At 53.6% G+C, this 26508-nt stretch overlaps 1 protein-coding gene across 3 annotated transcripts in view; it reads right to left on the reverse strand.

Annotated features, from left to right (window-relative positions):
* Positions 1–9139, reverse strand: part of GSG1L (GSG1 like) — a 204533-nt gene extending 195394 nt beyond the window's left edge. For all 3 annotated transcript variants that reach the window (XM_055339338.1, XM_055339337.1, XM_055339336.1), the window contains exon 1: positions 8708–9139. In XM_055339338.1, coding sequence (XP_055195313.1) covers positions 8708–9053 — 346 coding nt within the window. In that variant the 5' untranslated portion in view covers positions 9054–9139. The remainder of the gene's footprint in view (positions 1–8707) is intronic.
* Positions 9140–26508: the final 17369 nt, after the last annotated feature.

The following is a 26508-nucleotide window of genomic DNA, read 5'->3' on the forward strand; positions in this document are numbered from 1 at the left end:
GTGTAGAACCTCTGGCCTCCAGCACAGCTGCAGTGTCTTGGCTAAAAGAAGGAGGCCAGGGCTGACGGCATGGCCGCAAACTCCTTGGGTTCCCAGATGTGCCCCTGCTGCGTAAGGAGGGGGCATCTCTGTTCCCACCCGACCAGCATCTACTGTCCCTTCTATTAGGACCAGCCCCGGAGTCTAAGGGATGCCTGTGATACAGTGATTGCTATAATGCCCCCAACTCTTTTACCCTTCCATGTTTCCATGCCCTTGGCCCCCATAACTCCACAGCATCCCCCACATGCCCACGCTGGGCTCGGCCACATGACATGCTTTGGCCAATGGGATGTAAGTAAATGCGATGCATGCAGAGGCTGGAAGAGCACTTGCACGGTGCAGCTTGCTCCAGCCGTCACATCTCTGCCACCACCATGAGAACGGGCCCAGGCTAGCCTGTTGGAGGATAAGAGGCCCAGGTGCCAACATCATTCTAGCCCACAGCCAGTGACCACCGCACGTGAGTGAGCCCAACCCAGCCCAACCTAAATCGCTGAGCCACAGGCTCAAACTGAGTAAATGCCTGCAGTTCGATGCCACTGAGGCTTGGCCGTCGTTGTTACCCAGTGTTGCGCAGCAAGAGCTAACTGCTACACTCCTCTCACTCTCAGACCATGCGGTTCAGGCAGAGCTGTCTTCATCTCCCACCCCAGGAGCATGACCAGGTGACTGAGGGTACATGTGAATGAGGCCCAGCCAACCCACACAGCTCACTCCCTTGGGCCACACTGATCGGGTCAGGGGTGAGGACATAATCCAGTGGATCCTCTGAGAACCAGTTCTGGACTTTTGTTTGGACCTTGGAAGGAAGACCTCACTTATCCACTGGAGTTCCTGGAAGGACAGGAGGTGAGCTCAAAGCTCCCAGGGATGGCCACAGGGGGAGAGTCCACTTGAGAAAGAAGCTAACCCAGAGGAAGGCAGAGCCAAGTGCTGGAAGGACTCAGATTCCCAACAACCCTGCTGGATCCAGCCATGCCACACGCCCAAACTCTTCTGATGAGACTATTAAGAGACACCACAGGGGTGCCCGGCAGCTCAGTCAGTGGAGCGTGCGACTCTTGATCTCAGGGCTTTGAGTTTGAGCCCTATGCTGGGTGTGGAGATTACTTTTTAAAAAGGGAGGGGGACACCTGGATGGCTCAGTTGGTGAAGCGTCCAACTCTTGATTTTGGCTCAGGTCATGATCGCAGAGATTGAGCCCTGCATCGGGCTGGAGCTCAGCACGGAGTCTGCTGGTCTCCCTGCCTCTGCCTCTCCCCCCATTTGAGCTCTCTCTCCCTCTCGCTCTCAAACAAATGAATAAATAAATTATCTTTTAGAACTCAGTATCTGCCCAAGTGCCATCTGTTCCCCTGATCCCCAGTTCTGGTCCTCTGTCCCCACAGGACCGGCTGTGTAATCCCACACCCCCCTCCCAGAACACGGCAGATGGCACCAGCCTCGGCCCCCGGCCCCACGCCGTCACATCAGATTCTCTCAAGACCATGAACCAACAAGACATGGGATCGAATCCTGTTACCAGCGGAGCTCTGCTCTAGAAATTGCAAACTAGCAAGAGGAGGGTTTGCTCACCCCTCAGAAGGGTTTGCTTTTGGCCCACAGGGCAGGCTTATTTTTAATTGAATCAGTTCTTGAATTTTACACAAGCAAGAAATTTCTTATAAACACCTGGAGTTTTGACAAAATGGACAAGTGGGCCCCCTGTGGGCCTCCACCCTGCAATGAGGATGGTCGTCTGGGGCTCGGCAGCTGCCCCTTTGGCTGAGGTACATGTCTCCAGGTCCCCACAGCCCCGCCACGCCCTCTATGACACTTTCTTGTTGTTCCGGGCTGGCCCTTGTAGGGTTTTAGTTGGCAGGAGGGCCCATCGATTCGGAGCTGCAGGAGCCTGGGTGGCCTTGGCTTTGAGCTGCGGGGCCTGGGGATGGCCTCTCCTCCGCCTGGATGCTGTGGGGCACAGCAGCCTCTCTGAAACACGCCTTTTTCTGGACTGGGACTTAAGTCCACTTCTGTCACTTTGGACCATCACAGTCCTGCAGGCAACACAGAAGCCCAAGATCATAGATGGTTCTGAGCCTGGTGCCCCAGAATTTAAACAGGGTGATGACTATTCTGAACCCCTCCAGCTCCCCACAGGGTCCCATGGAGCACTGCTTCTCAGGAGTAGAATGGAAGAGGGGGAGCAAAGAAAGAACGAATGACAAGCCCATGGGAATGACGGGCATGGAACACAGAGCCCGGGCCTCTCACTGTACCCAGAAGTCCAGAGAAGTTCTAGAATCCTAAATGCATTCAACACAGTCCGTGCACCCTTACTAAGTGCATATGAGCTCGTCTAGGTCCCAGAATGTGGCATCCTGTGAAATGGACCAAGTCCTGCCCCCACCGAGCTGGCATGTGGGAAGGGGAGAGATTATAATAAACAAAATCAATGAGGACAATATGTAGTCAGTAAGACAACAATTACAGCCATGGGGGGAGAAGGTGGGAGACCAGTGCTGGGGAGCGGGAGTGAGGTCACTGATTGAGAGCCAGTGCTCAGGGAAGGCCTCTGGGAAACAGGACATTTGAGCCCAGACCTGCCTGGGAGAAGAGACCCCAGATAGCAGGAACAGCAAGTACAAAGGCCCAGGGGCAGGAGGGCGTTGCCCTGTTCCAGGACCAGCAAGGAGACCCCTGAGGCTAGTGTGGAGCGAAGGGGGTGGGGTCAGAGAGGCAATGTGGGTACATCACAGCAGGCCCCCGGCCCCGTAAGTGGGTAGCCCTGAATCTAAGCGAGGCCACGCAGAGTGGAAGGAGGCGATCTCACTTGAGTAGAAGGAGTGGAGGCCGAGGGCAGAAGCAGGGTGCCCAGGGAGGCGCTCCTGTCCTAGTCCAGGGGCTGGGCACTGGGGCACAGGCAAGGGCAGAGCCGTAGGTCCTGGAGGACTCCAAGGCTTGGGGCCTGAGGCCCTGGAAAGCGGCAGATGGTGTTCACATGAGGGGGAGGCCATAGGCATAGGCCGGTGCCTCTCCCGTGGGATCCCAGGCCCGGTGTTCACGGACCTGCCAGGCTTTTGAGGAAGGCCATAAATCCAGATGTTTCCGTGAAGTGTCTCAATTTGCAAATGTTGGTGACCCACTCTAAGACTGTAAATACTGTAAGGCCAAACAAAACAGATGGACAGTTCGGAGCGGACCCCAGGCCACAGGGTCAGTCACAGCCAGTGCCATCATTGAGGGTTTGCTGTGCGCCCACAGAGCACCCGCACCATCACCTTTAACTCCAGCCAGGCTAGTGGGGCAGCTGTTATCATCCCTATGTCCCAGCCAGGCTATGGGACAGCTGTTATCATCCCTGTGTCCCAGCCAAGGGAACTGAGGCCCAGAGAGGATAAGCGCCTCAACCAAGGCCACACAGCAGGCGAGTGGTGATTGGGAGGGCTGGGGCCTGGGCTGTCTGTCCCTGAACCCTGTCATCATGGGGCGCTCTGCTGCCTCCATCACCCAGACCAAAAACAAACAAAATCTTCATTCTACAGGTAAGGAAAGAAAAGGCCCGAGAGAAGGAGTAGGACTTAGCCAGAGTCACTTGGCAAGCTGGCGGCAGAGCCTGGCCTCAAACCTGGGGCTCGTGACTCCCGGCGCACAGCTCTCCTCTGTTGGAGGAGCCCAGGGTGCCTGAACGAATTGGGTTGGTGGGGGTGTGGTGCAGCATAGCAGGCAAGAGCCGGGTTCTAGAAACTTCTGCCACTTAGTAGCTGTGTGACCTTGAGCAAGTCACTTTATCTCTCTGTGCCCCAGAAAGCAGGTGTCACCATGGCACCTGGCTGCCATAGAAGCGTTCCTGAAGTGGAAGGAAACAACGCTGGTCTTGGACTTAGAGCCATGCCTTTCAAAGTCCAAGTCTTCACCCACCGGGCGATCCCAACACAAAGCCCATCCGATATTACACCAACACAGTCCCAACACTAGAACCTTCCTGGGCGGGGACATCAGACCGGTCCTCACCCTGGTGAAAAAGGTTTATCAGCATAATTTAAGGGAACAAGCAGAAGAGGTAGATTTCTCCATAGAAAAGATGGGGAAGCAAGAAAGGCATGGGGGGTCAGCAAGGGGCTTTCTCCTCCTGGTGAGCACGCCCCCACCCACACGCACCCCACGTACACCCTGTGTAAGGGAGGGGTCGTGTGTAGCAGGCACCTCGTGAATGGGGAGGGGTCCCCAGCCGGCCCCCCGCCTCACTGCAGGGTAAGAAGACACCCGGAGCCTGAGAAGGGGCAGTGCTCCTAAGGACAACCAGCATTCAAGCCCCGGATGTTCAGGGAGCACCTAGTACGGGCCGGCGCTGCGAGCGCTAAGGAACCAGCAGCGACCAGAGCAGATAAACTTGGCCGCCACCTTCACCGAGCTGGTGGGCAATACACAGAACCAACAAGCAACACTGAGATCAAAGCCCGTGGCAAGTGCTGGGAGAAAAATCAAGCAGGGAACGTGTGGGGAGATCGATTTTGAACTGGGTGCTCAGAGAGAGCTCAGCACTGTCTTGAAGAAGTTTCTAGAAACAACCTTGTGGCCACCTAGGGGAAAGGCTGTCCAGGCAGAGGGAAGGGCCAGTGCGAAGACTCTGGGTGCTGGCATTGGGGGCCAGTGTGGCAGGAGTCAGTGACCACGATGAGGGGAGCAGGAGAGGAGCCCAGAGGAGTGGTACAGCTGTGGAGGAGCTATGGGAGGACGTGACTTAGACTCTAAGTGACAGTGGGGCCATCAGACAGGGCTGGACAAAGGAGGGACAGGATCTGGCAGCTGCTGTGGGGCTGGGTGAAGAGCAGACTGGGGTGGTGGGGTCAACGGTGGAAGCAGGGTGACCACTGCAGAAGAGCACCGGAGAGGGGGGCGTGGTAAGGGGCGCGCCCATACCCAGCAGGGGCACGGCATCTTCCCCACACTATTTCACTGAATATTCCCACTTCCAGCAAGTGCCACCTATTCTGATGCCCACTCTAGAGGGGAACAAACTGAGGCTCTTGCCCAAACCACGCTGCTAACAGGAGACTCAGGAAGCCTCCATCCTTTACAGAGGAGGATGGGCTCCATCCCAGGGGAAAGAGTGGATTCAGAGGGTCCTGCTCCTGCTTCCCGTGACCCATCCCGCCCTTCCCTGTGGCTGCCTCCATCTCACCTCCCTCCAGGATTGTCTCACCTCCCTCCAGGCATCCCGGGAGCCCTCCCCGACCCTGCCCTGCCACCCCATCGGTCTTCCCGAGTCTCCTCCTTCCTCGGGTTCAAACACACACCGGATGAAGTCCATCCTCACCTGTGCTCCCAGTTAGCACCACCACACAGCCCGGCCACCCATCACCCCACCCCCACCCCCAGAATCACACTATTCCTTTTCCGGACCTTTCCTCCGTTGCCCCCGTCCCCCGAATGCCTACATCGGGCAACCACCCAGCCCTTCTGAGCATCTAATCCAGAGGAGAAATCCAATTTGCGTGAAGGGCTCGGGGTAATTCTGTGTCAAGGCCATGCTCCCTTTCTGTTTGTTGAAGGAGGTTGATGCTCCTTCTTGGAGGAAGGAGAAAAGCTTTCTTTGTGCCCGGTCTGGTGAAATTGTGTCTGTTTAGGACAGGCTGCAGTTTTCTTTGTGAACGCTGTAGATTTTTTCATGTGGGTAAAAGGGCTTATTAGATTTCCCTGTGGCTGCACAGAGTGGGGAGAGGCTCTTCTGGGCGCAGAAAGAAATTACCGATCAGGCGTTGGAGAGGAAGGAGCAGTTAGCAGCTGCTTCTCACGGAGAGGTCAGGATTTCGTGGTTGGCGTTTTCATTGGGGTGAACGTGAAACGCTGGGAAGGAAAGAAAGCCTTGCCTGTAGTTTGGGAGGGAGGGAAAGAGACATGGTCTGCGATGTCTCAGGGGTGGGCAGATAGGAGGGCACGGTTTTGTTAGGGCCGGGGAGGGGAGTTGTTGGGGGCAGGGTTTTTTTTTTTTCCCTCCTCAAGTAAAAAATAAATTTAAAAAATGGTCACAGAACGCAGAAGAAGTGTTGTCATAGCAACAAAAGTTTGAGGCCAGGTACTTCCTGACATCCCTTCAGGACCACAGAGGTGGCAAAGGCAGGATTTGGGCACCGTGGGATCAGCCAGGGAAACCATCCAAGCTGGCTCAGACCTCCCAAATTTCTCACCGGCTCTGACAGGCTGATAACTATTTTCCGAGCTCTCGGGGAGGAAAATTGTGATTTTCTGGGAGGGGCGATCTCTAGCCAACAGCGATCAAAGGGAAAGGAAAAACTGTGGGTTTGCATTATTTGCCCAACAAACTAACCACCCATGTTTTTACGAACACACGACTGGGGATGAGGGTCTTAGGCTGAGTGCCACCCCCCAAAATGACGCCCGTCCCAGATCCCCCAACAGCATCATTCACTCCACCCAGATCCCTTTCTGTCTCCAAAGATAATCGGGGCCCCCTTGCCAGCTGGGACACCTGGACAGAAGCCTCTCTGAACCCCCAACTCCTCATCTGAAAAGTAGGCACCCTAGAAGTGCCTGCCATGGAGGCGTTGGCAAGGAGTCAGCAAGATCTGGCAGGTGAGAAGTTTTAGCAGTGCCTGGTGCGCATTAAAAGCTCAATAAATGTAAGCTAACATTGCTTTAAATGTTTTTCAATTAATAATTTTTAAAACTGCTCCGGCTTAAACACCCTGTGTCAAGCCCTGGATGAGCGACACGGATGAGCTCCAACCAGGGAAGTACCTGCAAGAGGTGGGGCCGTGACCTTCAGGGAGAAGCCAAGAGAGACCTCAGTGAAGAGGCTCAGCCAGTCATCGAGGGCCTGGACACCCACGGAGGAAGGGACCGCAGGGACCCGGCAACTCCAGAGACACAATGTTGTGTTTTTAAGTACATGTATGAAGGAAAGACAAGGAGGCTGCATTTCTACACCAAGGAGAAACTTGCTGACAAGCGAAGGTGATGTGTGGGGGACCTCTACCCCAAAAGATGCGAATGTTCTCTAGGACAAGACACTACAAGACCTCCGTGGAAAAGGTCAGGGTCAGGCTGAGTGGAACGTGGAGAATTTTAGCCAAGATGCCTTTTGAGGTTTTTTGTTTTTTGTTTTAATTACAACCCGGAGTAAAGATGTGACTTCTGAGTGCACACAAGAAGTGAGTCTGATGGGGAGAAAGTGGTCAGAGGTGGAACCGTATCCAAACACGGAGTGTCTGGCACATGGCTAGTGTCACACAGGTGGTCACAGAAAAGTCCAGCCCAGCACCTCCAGAGGCAAGGCAGAGCAGAGAGCACCCCGGGAAACCTCTGCTTTATCATCCCAAGGTCTCATCCAACGCAAATCCCATAAAAATGTACACGACCTACTATGCAGAGGACACTACCCAAAGGCTGGGGGATGACGGTGAACCAGGCAGCCCAGTCCCTGCCCTCACCGGGGACATCCTGCAGAGACAAGGGACAAGAAGCCAGTGACCAGAGGCAGGCTCCAGAAAATTTCAGGTTGTGCCGAGTCTGATGAAGGAGATAAAGGTGATGATGAGAGACAAAGTTAGGGGACCCTGCCTCCAAAGGGGATGGGGAGATCTTCTCTCCAGAAGACCCTGCCTGGGAAGACAGGTGGGCAAGTCCCAGGGGAGCTGAGGCCCTGGAAGCTGTGGGGAAGGGAATTCCAGGCAGAGGGAGCAGCCTCCTAGGGTTTATCTTACACCTTCTTGTCTGTGTCCTTACACGAACAGGCCGAGGGCTCATTCAGGGCAAACTCCGTTGTCACCCACCCGCATCTACACCGGAGCGCTCACATAGACACACATTCCGTGAATGCACAGACTTTTAACCTTGGGGAGAGAGGTCAATTCGCTCAAGAGGGTCCGGGCGCCCGGACCTACAGCAACCTGGTCTGGGCGGCAGTGGGTGGTGTGGTCCCGCACCCGGCCCACGCCCAGGGCCTCACTGCCCTCCTCGGGGGCACTGCCTCCGCCCTGGCTGCCCCGGGGAGGGCACAGAAAGAGGCGGTGAGGCACAGGGAGCAGTTTGCTCTGCCTCCTGGAAAGTCACCCCCCAGCCAATTTGATTGGAGCCTGGCCGAGCAGTCTCATCCGCCCGCCCCATCCTCTCTCCCGGGCAGGGGGGGCCTCCCCTCCCCTCCCCTCCCCCCCCCCCCCGCCCACTCCCGGGCCGCCCGAGCCCCGTCCCGGAGAACGACCCCCACCCCCGCGGGGCCGCTGGCTCCCGGGACGTGCGCCCTCCCCGCAGCGGGCCGGGCCGGGAGCGGGGCGCCGGTGCCCAGCCACGACGGCGGGGGCGGGGGCGAGCCCGGAGACGAGTTGTGGCGCGGAGAGGAGCGCGCGCCCCGCCGGCCCGGGAGCCCGGGAGCCCGGGAGCCGGGGCCCTGGAGACGCGCCTCCCCGGGGCGCGGCGACGTCCCCGCAGGCGCCCAGCGCTCGGGAAGGGCAGCCGCTGCGCCCCGAGCCCCGCACGGCCGCGCGTCCCGGCCGCCCCCCGCGGCCCCCGCCCCCGCCGCCCCCGCCCCCGGGCTGCGGCCGAGCCCTGCGGAGCGCCGGGACCCCTCGGGCGGCCGCCGGGGGGCGCGGGGGGGCGCGCGGGGCGCGCGGGGCGCGCGGGGCCGGGGCCCGGAGCCCCGCCGCCGGCGCCGCCGCGCACTCACCGAGCCCGCCGAGCTCCTCCTCGCACGAGTACCAGATGCCGGTGTGGAAATTCCTGAAGAGGAAGCGGTCGTCGCCCGTCTCCCAGCTGTAGAGCGCGCCGCCAGGGGGGCCGTTCCCGGCGGCGGCGGCGGCGGCGGCGGCGGCGGGGGCGGCCGTGCCGTTGGCCGTGGCGTTGGCGCCCGAGTTGGGGCAGTTGGCGCGCCCGCCCTGGCCGCAGCCGGGCTTGGGGACCCGCTGCGTGCCCTGGCACCAGTGCGTGGTGAGGAAGGCGGTGGTGGCGAAGAGCAGCGCCAGCAGGTTCAGGGCCACGGCCAGGAGCGCTCGGCCGCGGCGGCTCGTCTTCATGCCGCCCGCGCCGCCGGGACCGCGCCGCCGGGGAGCTCCGCGCGCGAAGTTGGCAGCCGGCGCCCCGCGTCAGCGGCCGCTGCCCGCCGCGCCCCGGGGCTCGGGCGCCTGCGATCGGCGGCGGCGGACGCGGCGCGGGCCCATGGCCCCCCCACCCGGGGCGAGGGCGCGGCGCGGGGGGCGCGGGGGGCGCGGGCGGCGGCGGCGGCGGAGCGGCTCCGGCGCGCCCGGAGCCCGGAGCGCGAGTGCACCTCGGCGAGGAGCCGCTGGCGCCTGGCAGCGGCCACGGCGCAGGGACGCGCGCCCCTCCGTGGGGAGACACCTGCAGGCGGCCGGCGACACTGTTCCGGCGCCCGCCCCAAGCGGGGAGAGGGGGCGCCCCACGCCGGGCGCGGGCGGGGGACCCGGAGGGGAGGGACGCCCCCGAGGAGCCCCGCACCCGGCTGGAGGGGCGGAGAAGCCAGAAGAACGCCGGGCAAGGCGCTCTCGGAGCAAGAGGCTCCCCACGGGGGCCGGGGGCGGGCCCCAAGCCCGGCCAGGAGAGGGCATCCTACTCAAGACCCAGAGAGGCCCTAGCCCAGCGCGCTGGGCTCCCCAGGAGGGACGCGGGCCGGCAGGAAGGACCCCTAGGCAGGAACCCCAGAGGATCAGAACTGCAAAGTTCCCTGGGCTTCCCACATCCCCGGAAGGGATGCCCTCCCCTGGACCTGGACTCGCAGGACCCATCAGAAGGGGCATCCCACCAGGAAGGCAGGGTTGTAGAGTCTTTGGGGCTTGTGCTTTCCCTGGGGGCCGCCCCGGGGGACTTAGACTGCCTAAAGCAACAAGAAGGGCTTCTCTGGCAGGTGGAACCCACAGTTGCCTGGACTCTCTGTTGTGGCATGGAACAGCGGCAAAGGTGGCAGAGACTGGCCCGATGCATGTGTTGTGTAGGACAAATGAGGCTTCCTCCCGCAGACCATCCGCACTTGAGGTCCCGAGCAGCGTGACCCAAGGAGGTCTGGACACACAAAGTTGTAGTTGGTAGGTACGGATGCCCTGCAGAGGCTGTCTGCTCAGACACTTCCAGGTTGGGGTGGGGGCAGAGTGGTCAAAAATACTGACTTTGGGGTCAGGCAGTTCTGGGGCTTGGCCATCTGGGGCCTTTGAACAGTCACGTAACCTCTGGGAGCCTCAATTCCTTGTCTATAAAAAGGCGAGGGGTATCAGGCTGTTGTAATGGAGTCGGGCCTACCGAGAAAAGGATTTGGCGCACAGTAGGTGGTCAGTAAATGCTAGCCACTATGATTAACATCTGAACCAAGGTCGGTTGACCACATTTGCAACCCAAAGGTTGACCTTTCAGAGATCTCTCCTGCAAACTGGGATTGCCCAACTTTGAGCACCCCAGCCCCACCTCGGCTCTGAGATGACCTGAACTCCCTTCACACCAGCAGTGCATGGGGGACCCTGATGCCCAGGTGTATAACAATTAATTGCATGTTGATTGCAAGAGCTCATTTGAATTCTGTCCAAGCTGAGAGCTGCTCCAACAACCCCCAGCTTGGGAATGGCAGGGCTTGCAGAATTCAAGGTTAGCAGAGTATGAATTGCCTTATTCTGGTGGGTGAACCTGCGCTCGCTGTCAGCTGCTGCTACTCTGCCTAAGGTGGCTGACAGTGACTGTGGGCAATGTCGCTGGCAGGATATCATATGAAGGATGGCCAGGGGTCTCCAGCCTCATTCATTAGATCCCTTTTCTGGCCCTACACAAGGCCTTCCAAACTGTTTTGAGGAGGACCTCCATGCAATAATCATGGAGTTGAGGGTATGGCTTGACAGGGAACATATATCGTGGCCAAGAAGTTGCAAGGACTTCAGTATCACTTCTAAATAGGTGTGCAATATTCATCACAGGAGTGTCCATACACATTTGAAACTCAGTCCCTCAGATGGAAGCTTGTGACAATGGACATGTGGGCAGGACTCGGTGACCTCCAGGCTGGGAACTCTTCCCTGGGTATTCCAAGCCAACAGATCCCAACCGAAATAAGTTACAGGATCACACCCTCTTCAGAAATACCCAGAGGAAGCACAGAGAAGGGGGGGGTTGAAATGTCCTTCCACTCGTTGAGCACCCACTGGATGTGCAGACCTGGGAGAAAAGAGAACACAAACATTAATACCTAAGATGTAGGCTATGCAAGTATTAAAAGCCAAGAGGAGAAATAAAGTAGGGGGTGGGGACAGAGTGAGGGTAGCAGGTTGTGATTTAAAGCAGGGTTTCAAGGAGTCCTCACTGGGAAGATGACATTGGAGCAAAGTCGTAAGTTAAGGTGGGAGTAAGCCATGGGGACATCCCAGGAAAGGCGGTTCCAGGAAGAGGGGGCAGCCAGTGCAAAGGCCCTGAGGTAGGGCAAAAACCCTGAGAGCAGTGTGGCTGGAGCCAAGTGGGCAGTGGGGAGACTAGCAGAAAACAAGTGTGCAGAGGTGATGGGGAGAAGATAAGAGATCATGGGCTGGGTCCTTATGAGGACTGTGTCATTTACTTCAAATAGGATGGAAGTCTCAAGAGGCTCTGAACAGAGGGGAGACACGATCTGACTTAGGGTGTAACGGGGCCTCTCTGGCTACTGAGTGAAAAAGGGTGGAAACACGGAGACTATGTAGGGGCTAGTGAATAAATGCAGGCAATGTAATGCCCGCTGCTCAGCCCAGGGTGGTGGAGGTTCTGGGTCCATCTTCAAAGCAGATCCAGCAAGATTGTACAAGGATCTAATGTAGGGTATAAAGACAACCCCGAAGCGACTGGCAGGAGCTCCTACAAGGACAGGACTGCCATTTGCTGAGACAGAAAGCCTTGGGAGAAGCAGATGTGGGGGGGCCACCCGGAAAGATCAGAAATTCTGGCTGATTCCACACTGGACCTCATGCTCAAGCTGCAGATAAGGACGGCAGTGGAGGTCGTGCCACATGCACCCTTCCTTTTTTTTTAGGATATTTATTCATCAGAGACACAGAGAGAGAGAGGCAGAAACAGGCAGAGGGAGAAGCAGGCTCCATGCAGGGAGCCCAACATGGGACTGGATCCCGGGTGGCCAGGATCACGCCCCAGGATGAAGGCGGCGCTAAACCACTGCGCCACGGGGGCTGCCCTCTGCGCACCCTTCCTGAAATGAATGCCAACTCATTAGGCCGCCCCTTGGAGAGGATGGGTATTTTCAAATAGCCACTGAGGGTTGAAACCTCCATCGTGGCACCTGTTAAAGACAGTAACACTTTCTTTATCGAGGGGTCACAGCAATGGGGGGTTGGCCTGAGGGCAGAGAGATGGGGCTCAACTCTGAACGAGACAAGGAAAAGAGGGGATCTGCAGCCCAGGGGCAGAGTGGGGGTCGGTGGGGGGAATATTGATATGAGACTCTGGCTAAACTGACTGGCTAAACTGTCTCGCTGACAGCAGCCCAGGGGGAGAAGATGTCAGGGATGGAGACGAGGAATCCGACTGGGTTCCAAGGATGAGGGATTCTTGCTAAACTGACACGGTGGGATTCTGGCTAAGCAGGCCAAGGACAGAGCCCAAGGTCAGGGCCTGGCTAGGAAGAGGGCTCAGGGATCTGACTCTGCTTTGGTCCAGGAGAGTCTATGTCAGGGGTGGGGGGGGGATTTGTTTAGGGAGCCAGAAATCTGGGCCCAAGCTCCTGTTTCCCCTCCCTTGAGCCACAGCCACAAATCAGGTCCTCCCACTTCCCTGCTGCCCCCCAGTCCACCCCCATCTTGTTCCCTCTCCTGCTCATGTGGCCACAGCCAGGAGCCCAGCACCTCTGCTTAACCCCCCATCCCCCCCCCCCCCCCCCCCCCCGCACTGCCTGCCCCAAGACAAAATCTGAGCACTGTTTCTGGTCCTTAGAGATGGGCTCCAGCCAGCATCCCTGGCCCCTTCAGCCGCTCCTCCCGCTGCCACTTTGCAGTTCTGACCACCCAGTGCTCAGACCAGACAGCAGGCCCCTGCCCGCCTTCCTCCGTCTGTAGGAGTGCCCCTGTGCTCCTTATCTCGGCTGGCCTTCAAAGCACTGTTTAAACATCACTCCACTGCAGAGGCCTCCCTGGCCCTGCCCTGGCCTACTCTGCGCTGCGACGCCTGTGTCCTCACCTGTCTCCTGACAGGTCTGAGGGCCCCTCGAGGTCACCCCCACTGACAGCCTGCAGGCCAAATTTGGCCCGTAAGTGTATTTTGTTTGGCCTGCATGGACTTGTCTCCACAGCGTGTTAAATTTTCATGAGTTACCACTGTTCAATAATCATGAGATTTCATATAAAAATCTAGACTTCTAGCTCCTTTTGCAAGATCAAATGACATGCCCACACTAGGCCTGCATCTTTGCCTGGTAACCATTGGCAAAAGTCACTGTGCAGGGGACACGAAGGGCCTGAGGCCCTTTCCATCCTCAGGGACACCTGTCAGGGGCCCCAGGGTGGGAGGGGGTTGGGGGGACACATTTGAATCTGAGAACCTGGAATCCAAGCCCAAAATATTTTGAAAAACCAACCTCTGGTACTGAAAGTCAGCATGATGGTTATGCTGGGGAGGTGGCCCGGGGTCTGGGAGGGCCATGTGGCCCGACCTCACACAGGTGTTCAGTTTATGAGAACTCACAGAGCCATACAGTTGGGAATTGTGCCCTTTTTTATATTCAACAAAATTGTCCAGAAAAAAAATGTTGCTATTCATAATGAAAGTACTACTTTTCAGGAAGTATAAATATGCATTATACGGACATAGCCCACTTGCATTTTGCTTCCAACTTTTCCTCAAAGTCGTCTGATACAAAGACATGGGTTAGCTTCTGGGCCTCCTAAGTCCCTTCCTGTTTCTTACACCTTCCAAGTAGAGCTTGGGAAACCAGAGCATCCCTGGCCCCTGGGCCCTCCTAATTAGAGCCAAGGATTAGTCAATTAACAATTATCGGTGAAGTTTTTGAAACATTCATTCTCAAGGTATCTAAGCATAATACCCTCTTTATTCCCCTGGTAAAGACACCACTGCAGGCTTTCCGTGAAAGCCGCTCCCCCCCCCCCGCCCCCCTCAGTGCTGTTGTGTTTAGAGGCTGCTTGCTGCTCTGGGGCCGGTGAGTGCTCCCACAGGAGGAAGAGACCCCAGAGCTCCATGCAGTCAAAGTCCCAGGGGGTGGGATCTCCGGAGGAGAAAGGAACCAACCTCATTAGACGGCCTATTCTTTGAAAATGTCTTAACTCTTCCAACAACTATTCAAGAAGAATTTACTGGGTCCCTGCTCTGTGCTAGGCACTGGGCAAACAAGACAAACCAGGTTCCTAACTCCATGGGGCTCATGTTCTTGAGGAAGAGTCAATGATAAACACGGACACCGCTGATAAACTCGGTAATTGCACATGGTAGTATATGCAACAGAGCAACAGAAAGAGGATGGGAGAGGGAGCAGCCGGGGGCCTCACTAAGGAGGGGCATTGGAGCTGGAGAGTGTTGGGTGTTCCAGGCCAAGGGTGGAAGGTCTGAATTTTCCATGTGGGGCTACATGTGGGCCACATCTGTCTCTCAGAGCCTCTGTATTCAAATCTGTAAATAGGAGTGGGGGACTGAGCCCGGGGAGCCCGTGATATCTGTGGAGCAGGGGCACGATGAGACCTAGGGCTGTGTTTCCAGAAGGTGGCCCAGGGGGCCAGTGGGAGATGAGGAGGGGAGGTGGTTGGGAGGTAAGGCATCTTGAAGATGTGCCAGGTTTATGCCACACACTGAAGCCGCCTCCCAGCCTCACTCAAGTCAGAGCCTGTAAACATTTATGTGGCACCAACTGCATGCTGGGCACTTCGGTCAAAAAGATATTGTTGAACCCTTAGGGAATTCTTAGGGAGGAACTGAATCTCAGGAAGGAGCAGGACAGGGATCAGAATCCAGGGCTTGTCTCCCTGACGTCTCCGGGTGAATCAAGTGTCAGCCCCTTGGCCCAAAACGAACCTTCCTTCTTCACTCACTGACCCTCCTCCTCAGCATCAGTGGGATTTTCCTCAGTCCTTGAGGTCTGAAACTGGTTTCTTTCTTTCTTTCTTTCTTTCTTTCTTTCTTTCTTTCTTTCTTTCTTTTCTTCTTTCTTCTTTCTTCTTTCTTTTTTTTTACTGCAGTCCTGAGGAGGGATGGCAGGGAGACTGGGGAGAAAACAGACGTTTCCAGGTGTTTCCTGGACCAGCCCCTTCTTGGGCTGTTTTTTCTGTGTAGACCTTTCCAAGCTGTTGTTTGCTTCCCTCTGCTGCCCCCTAGGGGCCAAGAGCAGCACAGCCGGCCTTGCTCCCTGGACCAGGGAGGAAGCCCCCTACCTCCCCACCCAGCACCAAAGAGCTAACAGTATAAAAGCACACAGAAAAACTAGAAAAATTGAAAGAGCATAAAGACTGCATAAATGCTACTTTAAATATTTCTCTTTTATTTACTAACAGCATAACAGATCTTTCGATTTTCACTTATTCTTTTTTTAAGATTTTATTTATTCATAAGAGACACACAGAGAGAGGCAGAGACATAGGCAGAGGGGGAAGCAGGTGCCTCACAAGGAGCCTGATGTGGGACTCGATCCCAGGACCCCAAGATCACAACCTGAGCCAAAGGCAGGTGCTCAACCACTGAGCCACCCAGGCATCCCTCACTTAAACATTCTTAATGGGTTATTTTAGTCGCTTGCAATGCAACTGCATGTGTTTTGTTCATCGCTTTTTGAAAACCATTGGTTAACACAGCGCTACAGTAGGTCAAGGGTCTGGTTTTATGGAAGGTTCTTTTCATACTTGATTCAAGTGGCTATTGAAGATGAAAGCAATGCTGAATTTTTGATTTATACAAAGATTGATAAATCTGAATGGAAGAAGTGCCTTGTGGGCTATGCTTTCAACATATCGATACTCACATCTGAGTCCCATTCACAAAATAAGGAACTGTTTTTAGTGGAATTTGGTTAAGTTATGTCGATCTTCCGTGATGCCCATCAGTTAGTCTTGTAGACAAATCAGCAGATTGATGTTGGTGTGTTTTTAGAAAGTGGGTTCAAGTCTCCCTAAAAGTTTTCTTTTGAAAGATTTTGGAATTGGCCGAATTTTCTGTTTTCAAGTTCTTAAAGCATGCAGACTCAGAGAGTTTTTAAAGGAAACATACTTTCCTTGCTTTTTGGCAACAAAAGCTCATGACAATGGAAGCGTTTCCAAACATTTGCTTTCAAAATGCTTTTCCCAACACCTGAGTTCCTCTTCAAAAAAGCAATTAGTCTCACACATTGTTTAAAAGTCACCTTCCTCCTGAAAGAGCAGATTAGGTGCATTGTTTTTTGGAGGACGAAGAGCTGACAGTCACGTGTCACCCCAGAAGAGGTCAGCTAATGTGGGCACTTGTCTTTTTCAGGAAAGAAAAACATGAGACTCACATTCAGGCTCAGCAGCTATAGAAAGTCACCCTCAGGGTCACTCCCCATCTCATAAGAAAGGATCACTGGGGAGTCTTCTGTGGAAAGGTCTTGTTTTTAGCAGTAAGAGTATAAGTGATAAATACAACAATAGAAAATATTGATTCTGTGCCAGGAGCTAGGGAAGCAGGCTCCCCCACCCATTAACTCATTATACCCACAAGCCACACTATGAGGTAGACACAGCTCTAGGCTTCTTTGACAGAGGTGGAAACTGAGGCACAGAACTGTACAGAACTGGGAGAGGTCAACCAGAAAGCACTTAGGACATTACTGTTGTGGTTGTGATAGATGATACTGTCCAAAAGGAGACTGTTGGGAAGGCAAGGGGGAGTCCCCAGGGTGAGAACATGGGGACCCTTGAATCAGGGACCAGAGCTTCCCCCACCACACAGGAGACACTGTGGGTTTCTAGTGAACTAAAGTCTAGGCCTGTGCAAGGGATGCCTGAGTCCCACACTCTCATGGAAGGTGAGGGGCACTGAACTCACTGGAAAAGAGTGAGCCTTGCCTGTGCTGCTGAGCACTGCCTTGTCTTCCTTGGGTTTATAATTAATCAAGACATATCTTCTGGAGCCTTTTATCTTTACCACATGATCTGTTAATGAGTACAGACGCTCTCTCTCTCTCTCTCTCTCTCTGTCACACACACACACAAACACACACACACACACACACACACCTGCCTAACCCTCCTTTCATTGATTTAGTCTTCCAAGTAAAAGAAAGAGAGAATATCCACTAAATGCCACACAAAGTACCCAGAGCTTCACACACATGACCCTGATGGTACCCTTAATCCCCATTTTATTTATTTTTTTTTAAAGATTTTATTTATTTATTCATGAGAGACACAGAGAGGCAGAGACATAGGTAGAGGGAGAAGTAGGCTCCCTGCAGAGGGGAGCTCAATGTAGCTTGATCCCAGGATCCCGGGATCACACCCTAAGCTGAACGCAGATATTCAACCACTGAGCCACCCAGGTGTCCCCTATCCCCATTTTACAGATAAGAAAACTGAGACTGTCGGAGAAGTGACCTGCCCAAGGTCAATGGAAGAGCTAAGATTCAACCCCAAGTGTGTGACTCTGACTCCAGTGGCCCAGGACACCTTGACCTGGAAAGGGCCTCCCCAGGAACCCTCTGAATGGCCAGCTCCATTCCGTGTTTTGGAAGTTTTTGACAAGAAAGGCAATCTATTGTATTAGAAGAGGGTTTCATCGACATTGTGAAGTCAGTGAAGCATGGAGGAAAGAATGGAGCCCCCTCTTGGGTTAAGGATATTATTGAGAGAGGATCTACCCCTGGCCAGCACCACCCAGGGATGTCCAGTGAACCAAGGATGGGCACACAAATGGATGGGTTTGGGCTATAAATCAAAGGGATTATAGTAAGTCTTCACACTCGGGAATGTTGGTACCACTAAGTCTAACGGGATCATAATCAATGGGGGAGGAAGCAGACTAGGTGGTTGTGACTTAGTGCACCCCCTCCCATATACCTGGTAGCCTGGCTGCAGAGCAGAGGGACCTTGGCCCTGGGAGAAGTAGAGCCTGCCTTCTTGGTGGCTTTGGAGAAATACAGTGGAGTCTGAAGCTACTGTAGGCCGTCTGCCTGGGGTGTTGTTCTGGCTCTGGTACTTATTTCTGTACCTTTTGCCGTGTAATCGGAGTGCCCGTCCACTATGAGCCTACTTCCCTGGTTCTTGACTTTGGATTTGGTCATGTGATTTGCTTTGCCAATAGTATAAGTTAGCAGTATTGATGGGCTAGTTCCCAGGCTAGGCCTCAAGGTACCTTGTGTATTCCCACTGGCCTTCTGTCATTGCCATGATAAGAACCTGCCTGAGCTAGGCTAGCTAGCCTCAGGAGGAAGACCTAGCACCTCAACTGACTTCCAGATAGGTGACTGAGCCCAGCCAAGACTAACTCCCTCACCGAGGGAGGTCAGCCAACCAACCCCCAGGTCCATATAAATAAGCAAGTATTGCTTTAGGCACTGACTTGGGGGGTCACTTGTTATGTAGGATTTTTGGAGCAAAAGCTAACCGACACAGTGGACATTTGTGTTCTCCTTATTTCTCCCACATTTCCAGCCCCCAGCCCTCTCCCTGATGACCTGTGTGAGGCACACCCTCAAAGAGGAAAGACACAGATGGGAAACTGGTGGCCCCAGGCATCCAGTGCAGCAAGTCTGGGTCATCAGGAAGATGGGAAAGGTCAAGTGGAGACATCTCCCCATTAAAACTCACTAAGCTTCTCCAAAAAGAAAGTATATAGAATCAAGAGAACTGCAAAGAATGTAGAGAAATGGGCAACATATGTCTGTCTCAGAGATGTTCATAAGATATGTCTTCATAAAACCATTCCTTTGTGATGGACAAGAGGGAAGAAAAGAAGGGAACTCAAGGACATTAGCTAACTGTAACTGCTGAGCCTTGGTGTCTTCTCACGACATGGCACGATGGGCAGAAGAGTAGCTCCTGGAGCCAGACTATGTGAGTTTGAATCTCAGTTCTCCCACCAATCACTATGTCACCGTGGCCATTTAGTCTTTCAGTGTCTTGGTTTGTCTGTAAAGTAAGAATAATGGTAGCCTTTGCCTCACAGACTTATAGGAAATGCTTCAAATCATACTGACTCATAATAGACACTACGTGAGAGTCTGTTGAGGGGTTCACAATAAGATATTTGTGGATTCCTAGAAGACCACAAAAGTTTAATAAACACGGGCTCCTCCCTCTTGGCCACTGCTGTGTAACAAATTACCCCAAACGTAGGCACTTAAAGCAGTTAGAAGCTTTTATTAGTTCACAATGTCTCTGAGTTGGGAATTTGGGATTGGCTTAGCGGGGTGGTTCTGGCTCAGGTTCTCTCACGGGGCCACTGTCAAGTTATCGGCCAGGGATACCAGGGATACAGTGTCTGAAATCTTGGCTTCCAAGGTGACTACCCTGCAAGTTCATGCTGGCTGTTGGCAGAAAGCAACAGACCTCTGCCATCAGACCTGTCCGTAGGGCAGCTTGAGCGCCCTCACAAAATGGCAGTTGGCTCCTTCAGAGCATTTGTCTTAGAGAAAATGAGGTGAAAGCTGCAATGTCTTTTGTGATCTAGCTTTGGATGTCACACTGTCATTTCTATAATATTCAAAGCATCACACATGTCAATACCAGTGTGAGAGAGGACTACTCAGAAATGTGACTAGAAGGCAGGGATCATTACAGGCCATCTTGGAAGCTGCAGGCCGCCTGGTCAACATCCAACACCAGTCCACAGAAGATGTCCTTTATCTTCTTGGAATTATCTTATCATTTGAGAGCCATCTTCCTTTCTTTCTCCGTTCCTTCCTTTCTTCTTTCCTCTCTCTGTCCCTTCCTTTCTTTCTACCATTAAATAGCTTTATTTTCTGATTGTAAGGATAGTGTCAGAACTTCAGGAAATACAAAAAAGTGTTATGGTGCCTATAATTTCACAATGATTTCATATTCATTTTGGGGGATAATTTGGTGTTTTCATGCAAAATTTTATGTACATTTTATAAAAATTTAATAAGACTGCATGCTCAGTTTTGTATCAAGCCTTTTACATTTGAAATCATATCACAATCACTGCTCAATGTCATTAGATGTTGTTAATAATAATAACCAGTAATTAAATATTTAGGAATGTTCTGGGCACTATATTAAGTTCTTGACATAGTTCATTTAATTTGCACAAAAATCCTATGGGTGGGCATTTATTACTGTACAGTTTTATAGAGGAAAAAATTGAGGCTCAGAAGGGTTACATAACTTGCCTAGAGTCACACATGAGACAAATGACACCATCAAGACTTCAATTCAGGTCTGATGGCCCCTAATGTACTCTCATGGCTGCAAGAGTGTTTCACTGTATGGATGTCCCACCGTTATGGAACAATTTCCTATTGTTTGACAATCAGGTTATTTCTAGTTTTCCTCTTTTTATTATTATAAGATTTTATTTATTGAGAGAGTGTGTGTGTGCACGAGTGGGGGGAGGAGCAGAGGAAGAAGCAGACTTGTCACTGAGTGCTGAGCCCAATGAGGGGCTCAATCTCAGGACCCCAGTAATCATGACCTGAACCAAAGTCAGATGCTTAGCTGTCTGAGCCACCCAGGCACCCCTATTTCCAGTTTTTCAATAGAAACACTTGAATGCGTACGCCTTAGTATAATTCTTCGTCTATTTGTGCCCCAATGTCTTAAATGAACAAAACCTCTAAGTACATCCCCTAGATGCTCTTGTGCCCCATATGCAGGAAAGCATGTCATTTAGAGCTGGCTTAAACCATTCAAGGGTCACTCATCGTCTCATAAAATTGAAAAACCCAGGGGGAAGTCTTGCTTTAGGCGTGGCTTGATCGAGCAGCTCAAAGATGTCAAAGACTTGGGTCCTCTCCAGCCTTCTGGTTTATCTTCTTTGGCATCAGCTTCACCCTTCTGCCCTTGGCTCCACATGGAAGTCCCCAAAATGGCTGCCTTGATTCCTAACCTCACATTTTCACACCATACCAGCTCTTTCTTGGGCAGTGGGGAGATTTCTCTCTCTAGGAAGCCCCAGCACATGGTCCCGGATGCCTCACCATGGACAAGGAGAATGGGATGCCCCAATTGGCTTATGCCAGTCAGGACACACCTCTGGAGCTGAGTGTGGGTCAGCCCCCACCCATAGGTCATGGCTGAGACTAAGAGATGGCTAAAGCTGTCATCTAGTGCCATTTAACAAACTTGCAAAACTCAGTGGCACAAAGAAGCAATTGTTTCTCATGATGCTACAGGTTGGAATCTGAGCAGCCCTGCTCCTCTCTCCTGGCATCATTCATGGGCTGCAGTTTTCTGAGGGCTCGACCGGGGCTGGGGGTCAATGATGACCTCGCTGGCATATCTGGCAGTTGACACTGCACTGATTGGGGGTATCTCAGCTCTCCTCCTCAGGAGCCCTCCCCAGGTGAAAGCTGCAAGATGCCTGGATCTCCGCCCTAGGCACTCACATGAGTCATTTCAATGCATTCTATTGGTCAAAGCACCTCAGGCCAGACCTCAGGGGCAAACAGATCCAATCTCTTGATGAGAGGGCAAGTTACAAAGGGCTGCTGGATCTGCGGACACTCGGCTACAGGTCAATAGGGCAGAGGCGGGAGTGGGTGGCTCCCTCCACCCACAGGTGCCCTGGCAATCTTGGTGGACAATGGCCCTGAAGACGGTGTTGGTGTCAGACACAGGAATGTTCCCGGGACCAACACCTGGGGATAATCTCTGAGATCAGGGCAGGAGGGGCTGGGATTACATGTCTCCCTTACTAAATTGAGTCATGAAACTTTTATTAAGGGATATAGTTTGTCAATGCTGAGACAACAAGGCAATTCTGGGCAGACTCATTAAGAGCAAATCCTTCTCCACTACAGCAGGTGCCGAGTCTGATGGGATTGTGAATTGAGACGATGCAGGCAGGAGTGGTTTGCACGAGGGCTGTCTAGCCCGCTAAGCACATGCAGAGTGCTTTCCCGGGCCCCTAAGACACAGGCACGGAGGGATATCCATTTTCTCAAGGTTTCTTTGATGAAGGGTTGGCTCCTTAGCAAACATGAGTGACAGCTGCTTCCATCAGATACAGGGACAGGAGTGTGTGCCCAGCCACCTCTCCATCAACCAAGGAGAGTCACGTGTGGCCTCGTCCCTTCAGGAACCTGAACCTCACCCTCTGCTCTCTCTGACTGGAGGTGATAGGGACCCAGCCATCTCAGCTGGAGAGAGACCCTCTGAGCCCCTTGCCCTCCACCCCGTGAATGAGACCCAGGGAGCCCTCGCTCACAAAACTGCAAGGTCACTGACACCAGCACTGGCCATGTCCGAGCTGTGCGCCGTTGATCAGGCCTCCCCAAACCATCATAAGATGGGTGTAACAATATACATTTGACATATGGAAGCTCCTGGCATGACTTTTTTTTTTTTAAGCCAAGTTTTTAAAGCAGGAGATTTCATACAAACATTTGGATTCTCCACCTTCTCAGGACCAGTCTAAACTTCTGCAAGCACCTGGGCTTTCATTCCCAGCTGACAGAATTAGCTGGAGCTGGGTAATTGCTGGAAGACAGGAGACTGTCTCCCCACTTTGCCACACCCCCTGCCACTCCATAGCTCAACATCCAAGCTGTGCAGGGAGTGCTTGTGGCTACGCTCCACCTCCTCCGTCACTTCAGCCCTCGTGGCACAGACCAGCACGGAGGACCTGGGAACAATGTCCCCAGCCAATCTGCGGGGCTCCAGAATCCAAATCTATTTTAATCCTTGGGGAGTTCGGTGTGCACGTGGCTTCATCACGGTCCCTGGGCTATTTGACTGGAGCCTCCAGCCACCTCCTCACATGTTTCTTCAACCCTTCAGCAAATACTCTTCCAGCACGTGTCCAGGAAGCAGCCAACGGTGGCCCGCACGCCAAATCCAGCCCACCACCTGTTTGTGTTCGACCCACCAGCTAAGAATGTGCTCTTTACATTTTTAAATAGTTAGGGGGGAAAAATCAAGATGAGAATATTGTGTGACACAGGAAAATCCTATGAAATTCAAATTTTGGCATCCATAAATAAAGTTTTATTGGAATCCAGCCCTTCGGTTTTCATATTGTCTGTGGCTGCCTTCATGCTCTCTGCAGAGTTGGGTTGTTGAGACAGAGACAAACGGCCTGCAGAGCCTCAGATGTTTGCTATCCGGCCCTTTCCAGAGAAAGCCTGCTGCTTCTTGCTCTGTGGCATCTCAGGCCCTATTCTGGGTACTGGCCATACAGAAGTGGTCTAGCTTCCTAGGGCTGCCATGACCCATCATCACAAACTGGGCCACTTAGAACGACAAAAATGTACTCTTTCATGTCTGGAAGCCAGAAATCTGAGATCATAGGGGTTGGTAGGACAACACTCCCTCCAGAGGCTCTAAGGGAAGATCCTTCCCTGCCTATCCCAGCTTCTGGTGGTTGTGACATTCCTGGTGGCTCCTCTGTGGATCTTTTATAAGGAACTTGTCATTGAAATTAGGGCCCCTGGACAAGCCAGGATGATCTCATCTCAAGAACCTTAATTCTATCATTCAAGAGCCTTTTTTCCAAATAAGGTTGCGTTCACAGTTTCTGGGACATGAACATATCTTTGTGGTGGTGGTGGAGGCACCATTCAACCCACTCTAAGTCATTTCATGCTTTCTAGAAGCTTCCATTCTTTTGAAAGGAGACTAATGACAACCCTTTTCCCTCAAAAATAAAGATGAGTAACATAACAGGTCAGGTGTTGATGAGAAGCCACAAAGGATGCAGTGAGGGCTGAGAACAGGCAGCAGGGAGGAGGTTACTGTTTACACCCCCTTGAACAGACCCCCAGGGAAGTGAGGTACAGACATCGGGAAGAGAGGCCAACAGGTGCAGAGCCCCCAAAAGGAAGAATGTTGGCACACCTAAGGAGCAACCAGGGGTCCCCCTGTGGCTGGAGGGGAGTGGGTAAGACAGGAAGAGAAGGATTATAGCTTTGGGTCCCATCAGGTAAGTGGCTATTGCGTCCAGTCCTTCATCACATGCCAGCAGGACTAACCCTCCTATGGTTCTTTTTATGTACCCATGTCTTGTGAGGACAACCTCAGCTAATTCCACACAGTTTTCTAACTTGGAAACCATTCCAATTGACCTCCTTCCCTCCATTATTTGGATAAGTAAGCTGGGGTGACCCGTGGGAGGCCACTTAGCCCGTGGATAGCAGGGCTTTGACCCCAGAATCACTTCCAGGCCCGGATCCCCCCACTCCTCACAGCCCTTCTGTGGGGCTGCCTTAAAACAGGACAAAGGGGAGAATCGGGTTGAATGGAAAGGAGTCTCACCCAGATTACAGAATGGATGGCGGGAGGCTTGGCCAGAGCTCAGGAGGGCCTGGCCGGTTATGTCCAGCTTTGACTTTTAAGGTCCCTTGTCGTGGGAAACAGTTTTCAGGACAGGTGCTCCAGTGGGCAAACCTGTCCTGTGTGACCCGTGTCAGGCCGCCAGGCCCACCGGCACCAGCGCACACTCTCTGAGCTGCCTCTCTGTCCCCTAGGCCCTGTCTGGGGCTCGAGGGTCTAGGCCACTTTTAGGCTGCCTGAGTTTGTGGTGGGGGTACAGAGGCTCAGCCAGCTGCCGAGGAAGGGCTGAGGCTCCTGGCAAGCACGGCAGCTGCACAAGCTGTCAGCTCTGGCCTGGGTGGTGTTAGGAGACCACAGGGGCAGGGGGCTGTTTTCTACTATTGTGGACATTCCGATATTGTTTAAAATTCATATCAAAAATAATACAATCAAGTAATACCTCATAATACTTCCCCCTCACCCTCTAAATTCTGGCCATGCTGGTCCTCCTTCTGTTTTCTACCACACTCAGCTGATTCCTGCCTCAGGACCTTTGCCCGGCTGTACCTGCTGCCCCAAGAGCTCTCCTTTTGTCACCTCCTCAGATAGGCCCCCTCCCAACCATCCATCCACAGGTGCTCTCTCCTGTGCCTGTATATATCCATCACTCACACAATGTCCTCCGCTTGACACCCTCCAAAAAGGCCACGTGTAATTTCTCAGTTATTCATTTACCGGCTCCTCTGTCTCCCCCACTGGATTGCCAGCTCCACGAGGGCAGGACAGGCCTGTGGTCCTCACTGGTGAGTCCCGTGCTCCCAGAGCAGAGCCTGGGGCTTGGTGGATTCTCACTGTTTGTTAAAGGAAGGAAGGAAGGAAGGAAGGAAGGAAGGAAGGAAGGAAGGAGGGAGGGAGGGAGGGAGGGAGGGAGGGAGGGAGGGAGGGAGGGAGGGAGGGACAGTTAGCCAGGCCATGGCTGCTTACCTATTTCCTTACTCCGTCCCTGGCAATCGGAGCCCAGGCCTCACCCACAAACCTGACACAGGCACAGCAGCCATTCTTCTGGGGGACAAGAGACGCAAGGAGGAGGGGAACCCTGTAGAGCTACTTCCAGATGCCCTAAGCCCTTCTCAGCCCAGACTCCATGAGGTGGCCGGACGGGGCTGCTGGCCCCACCTACCCAGCTGAGATGCTTTCCCTCGGGATGTGGTGGGACAAGGTAACTAGGGACACAGGCACCCGGGTCAGACACCTGTGTGTTGGGATCCCGGATCCTTCACTTGTGACCTTGGGCAGGTCACTCCACCACCACTGCCTCAGTTTCCTCACCTGTAAAGCCGGAGTGGTCTCGAAGAGGAGGTGAGGGTTAATTAAGATACTATTCAGGTCACAGGCCACCCAGTGAGATATTTGTCACCACCTGGTAGCTAAGGCCGAAGCCGAGGACCAAAGCCATCATGTCGAGCACCCCACATTCTGAAAGAGAACTGCATAGACAGCCTAGGGATGCCGACTGGACAGTGGCTGAGCCCAAGGCCACACAGGCCCGAGCCAGTGTTTCCTTCAGAAGGAAGCATGGACGGGTGCCTGGGTGGCTCAACGGTTGAGCACCTGCTTCAGCCCAGGTTGTGATCCCGGGGTCCTGGGATCAAGTCCCGCATCGGGCTCCCTGCATAGGGCCTGCTTCTACCTCTGCCTGTGTCTCTGCCTCTCTCTGTGAGTTTCTCATGAATAAATAATTTAAAAAAAAGAGAGAGAGAGAAAGAGAAGCATGAGCATAGTTTCCTCCAAGCCTGGGGAGGTGAGTTGTGCATTTTTACTTTCCTTCCCTCCCCACCATGGTGGGGCAGAAGATGGAGGTGTGTATCAGTCAGCTGGGGCTGTGACAATCCCATATAACAAGGAGCCACAGAATGTCAGTGCCTACAAGATATGTTTATTTAGTTCAGAAAGAGCAGCTCACTGGGGCCGGATGATCTAGAATGCACTGGCTGGAGAGCTCTGCGGATCTCCACTGGTCCCACTCGTGTGTGCGGGGGGAGGCTGGCGTCTTCCTTCTCTCGGCCACACCTGCTCACCTGTCTGGGGTGGATCTAGGCCGGGTTGGGCAGGGCAGGCA

Source organism: Nyctereutes procyonoides, unplaced genomic scaffold (genome assembly GCF_905146905.1).
Source record: "Nyctereutes procyonoides isolate TBG_1078 unplaced genomic scaffold, NYPRO_anot_genome, whole genome shotgun sequence".
Taxonomy (NCBI): Eukaryota; Metazoa; Chordata; class Mammalia; order Carnivora; family Canidae; genus Nyctereutes; species Nyctereutes procyonoides.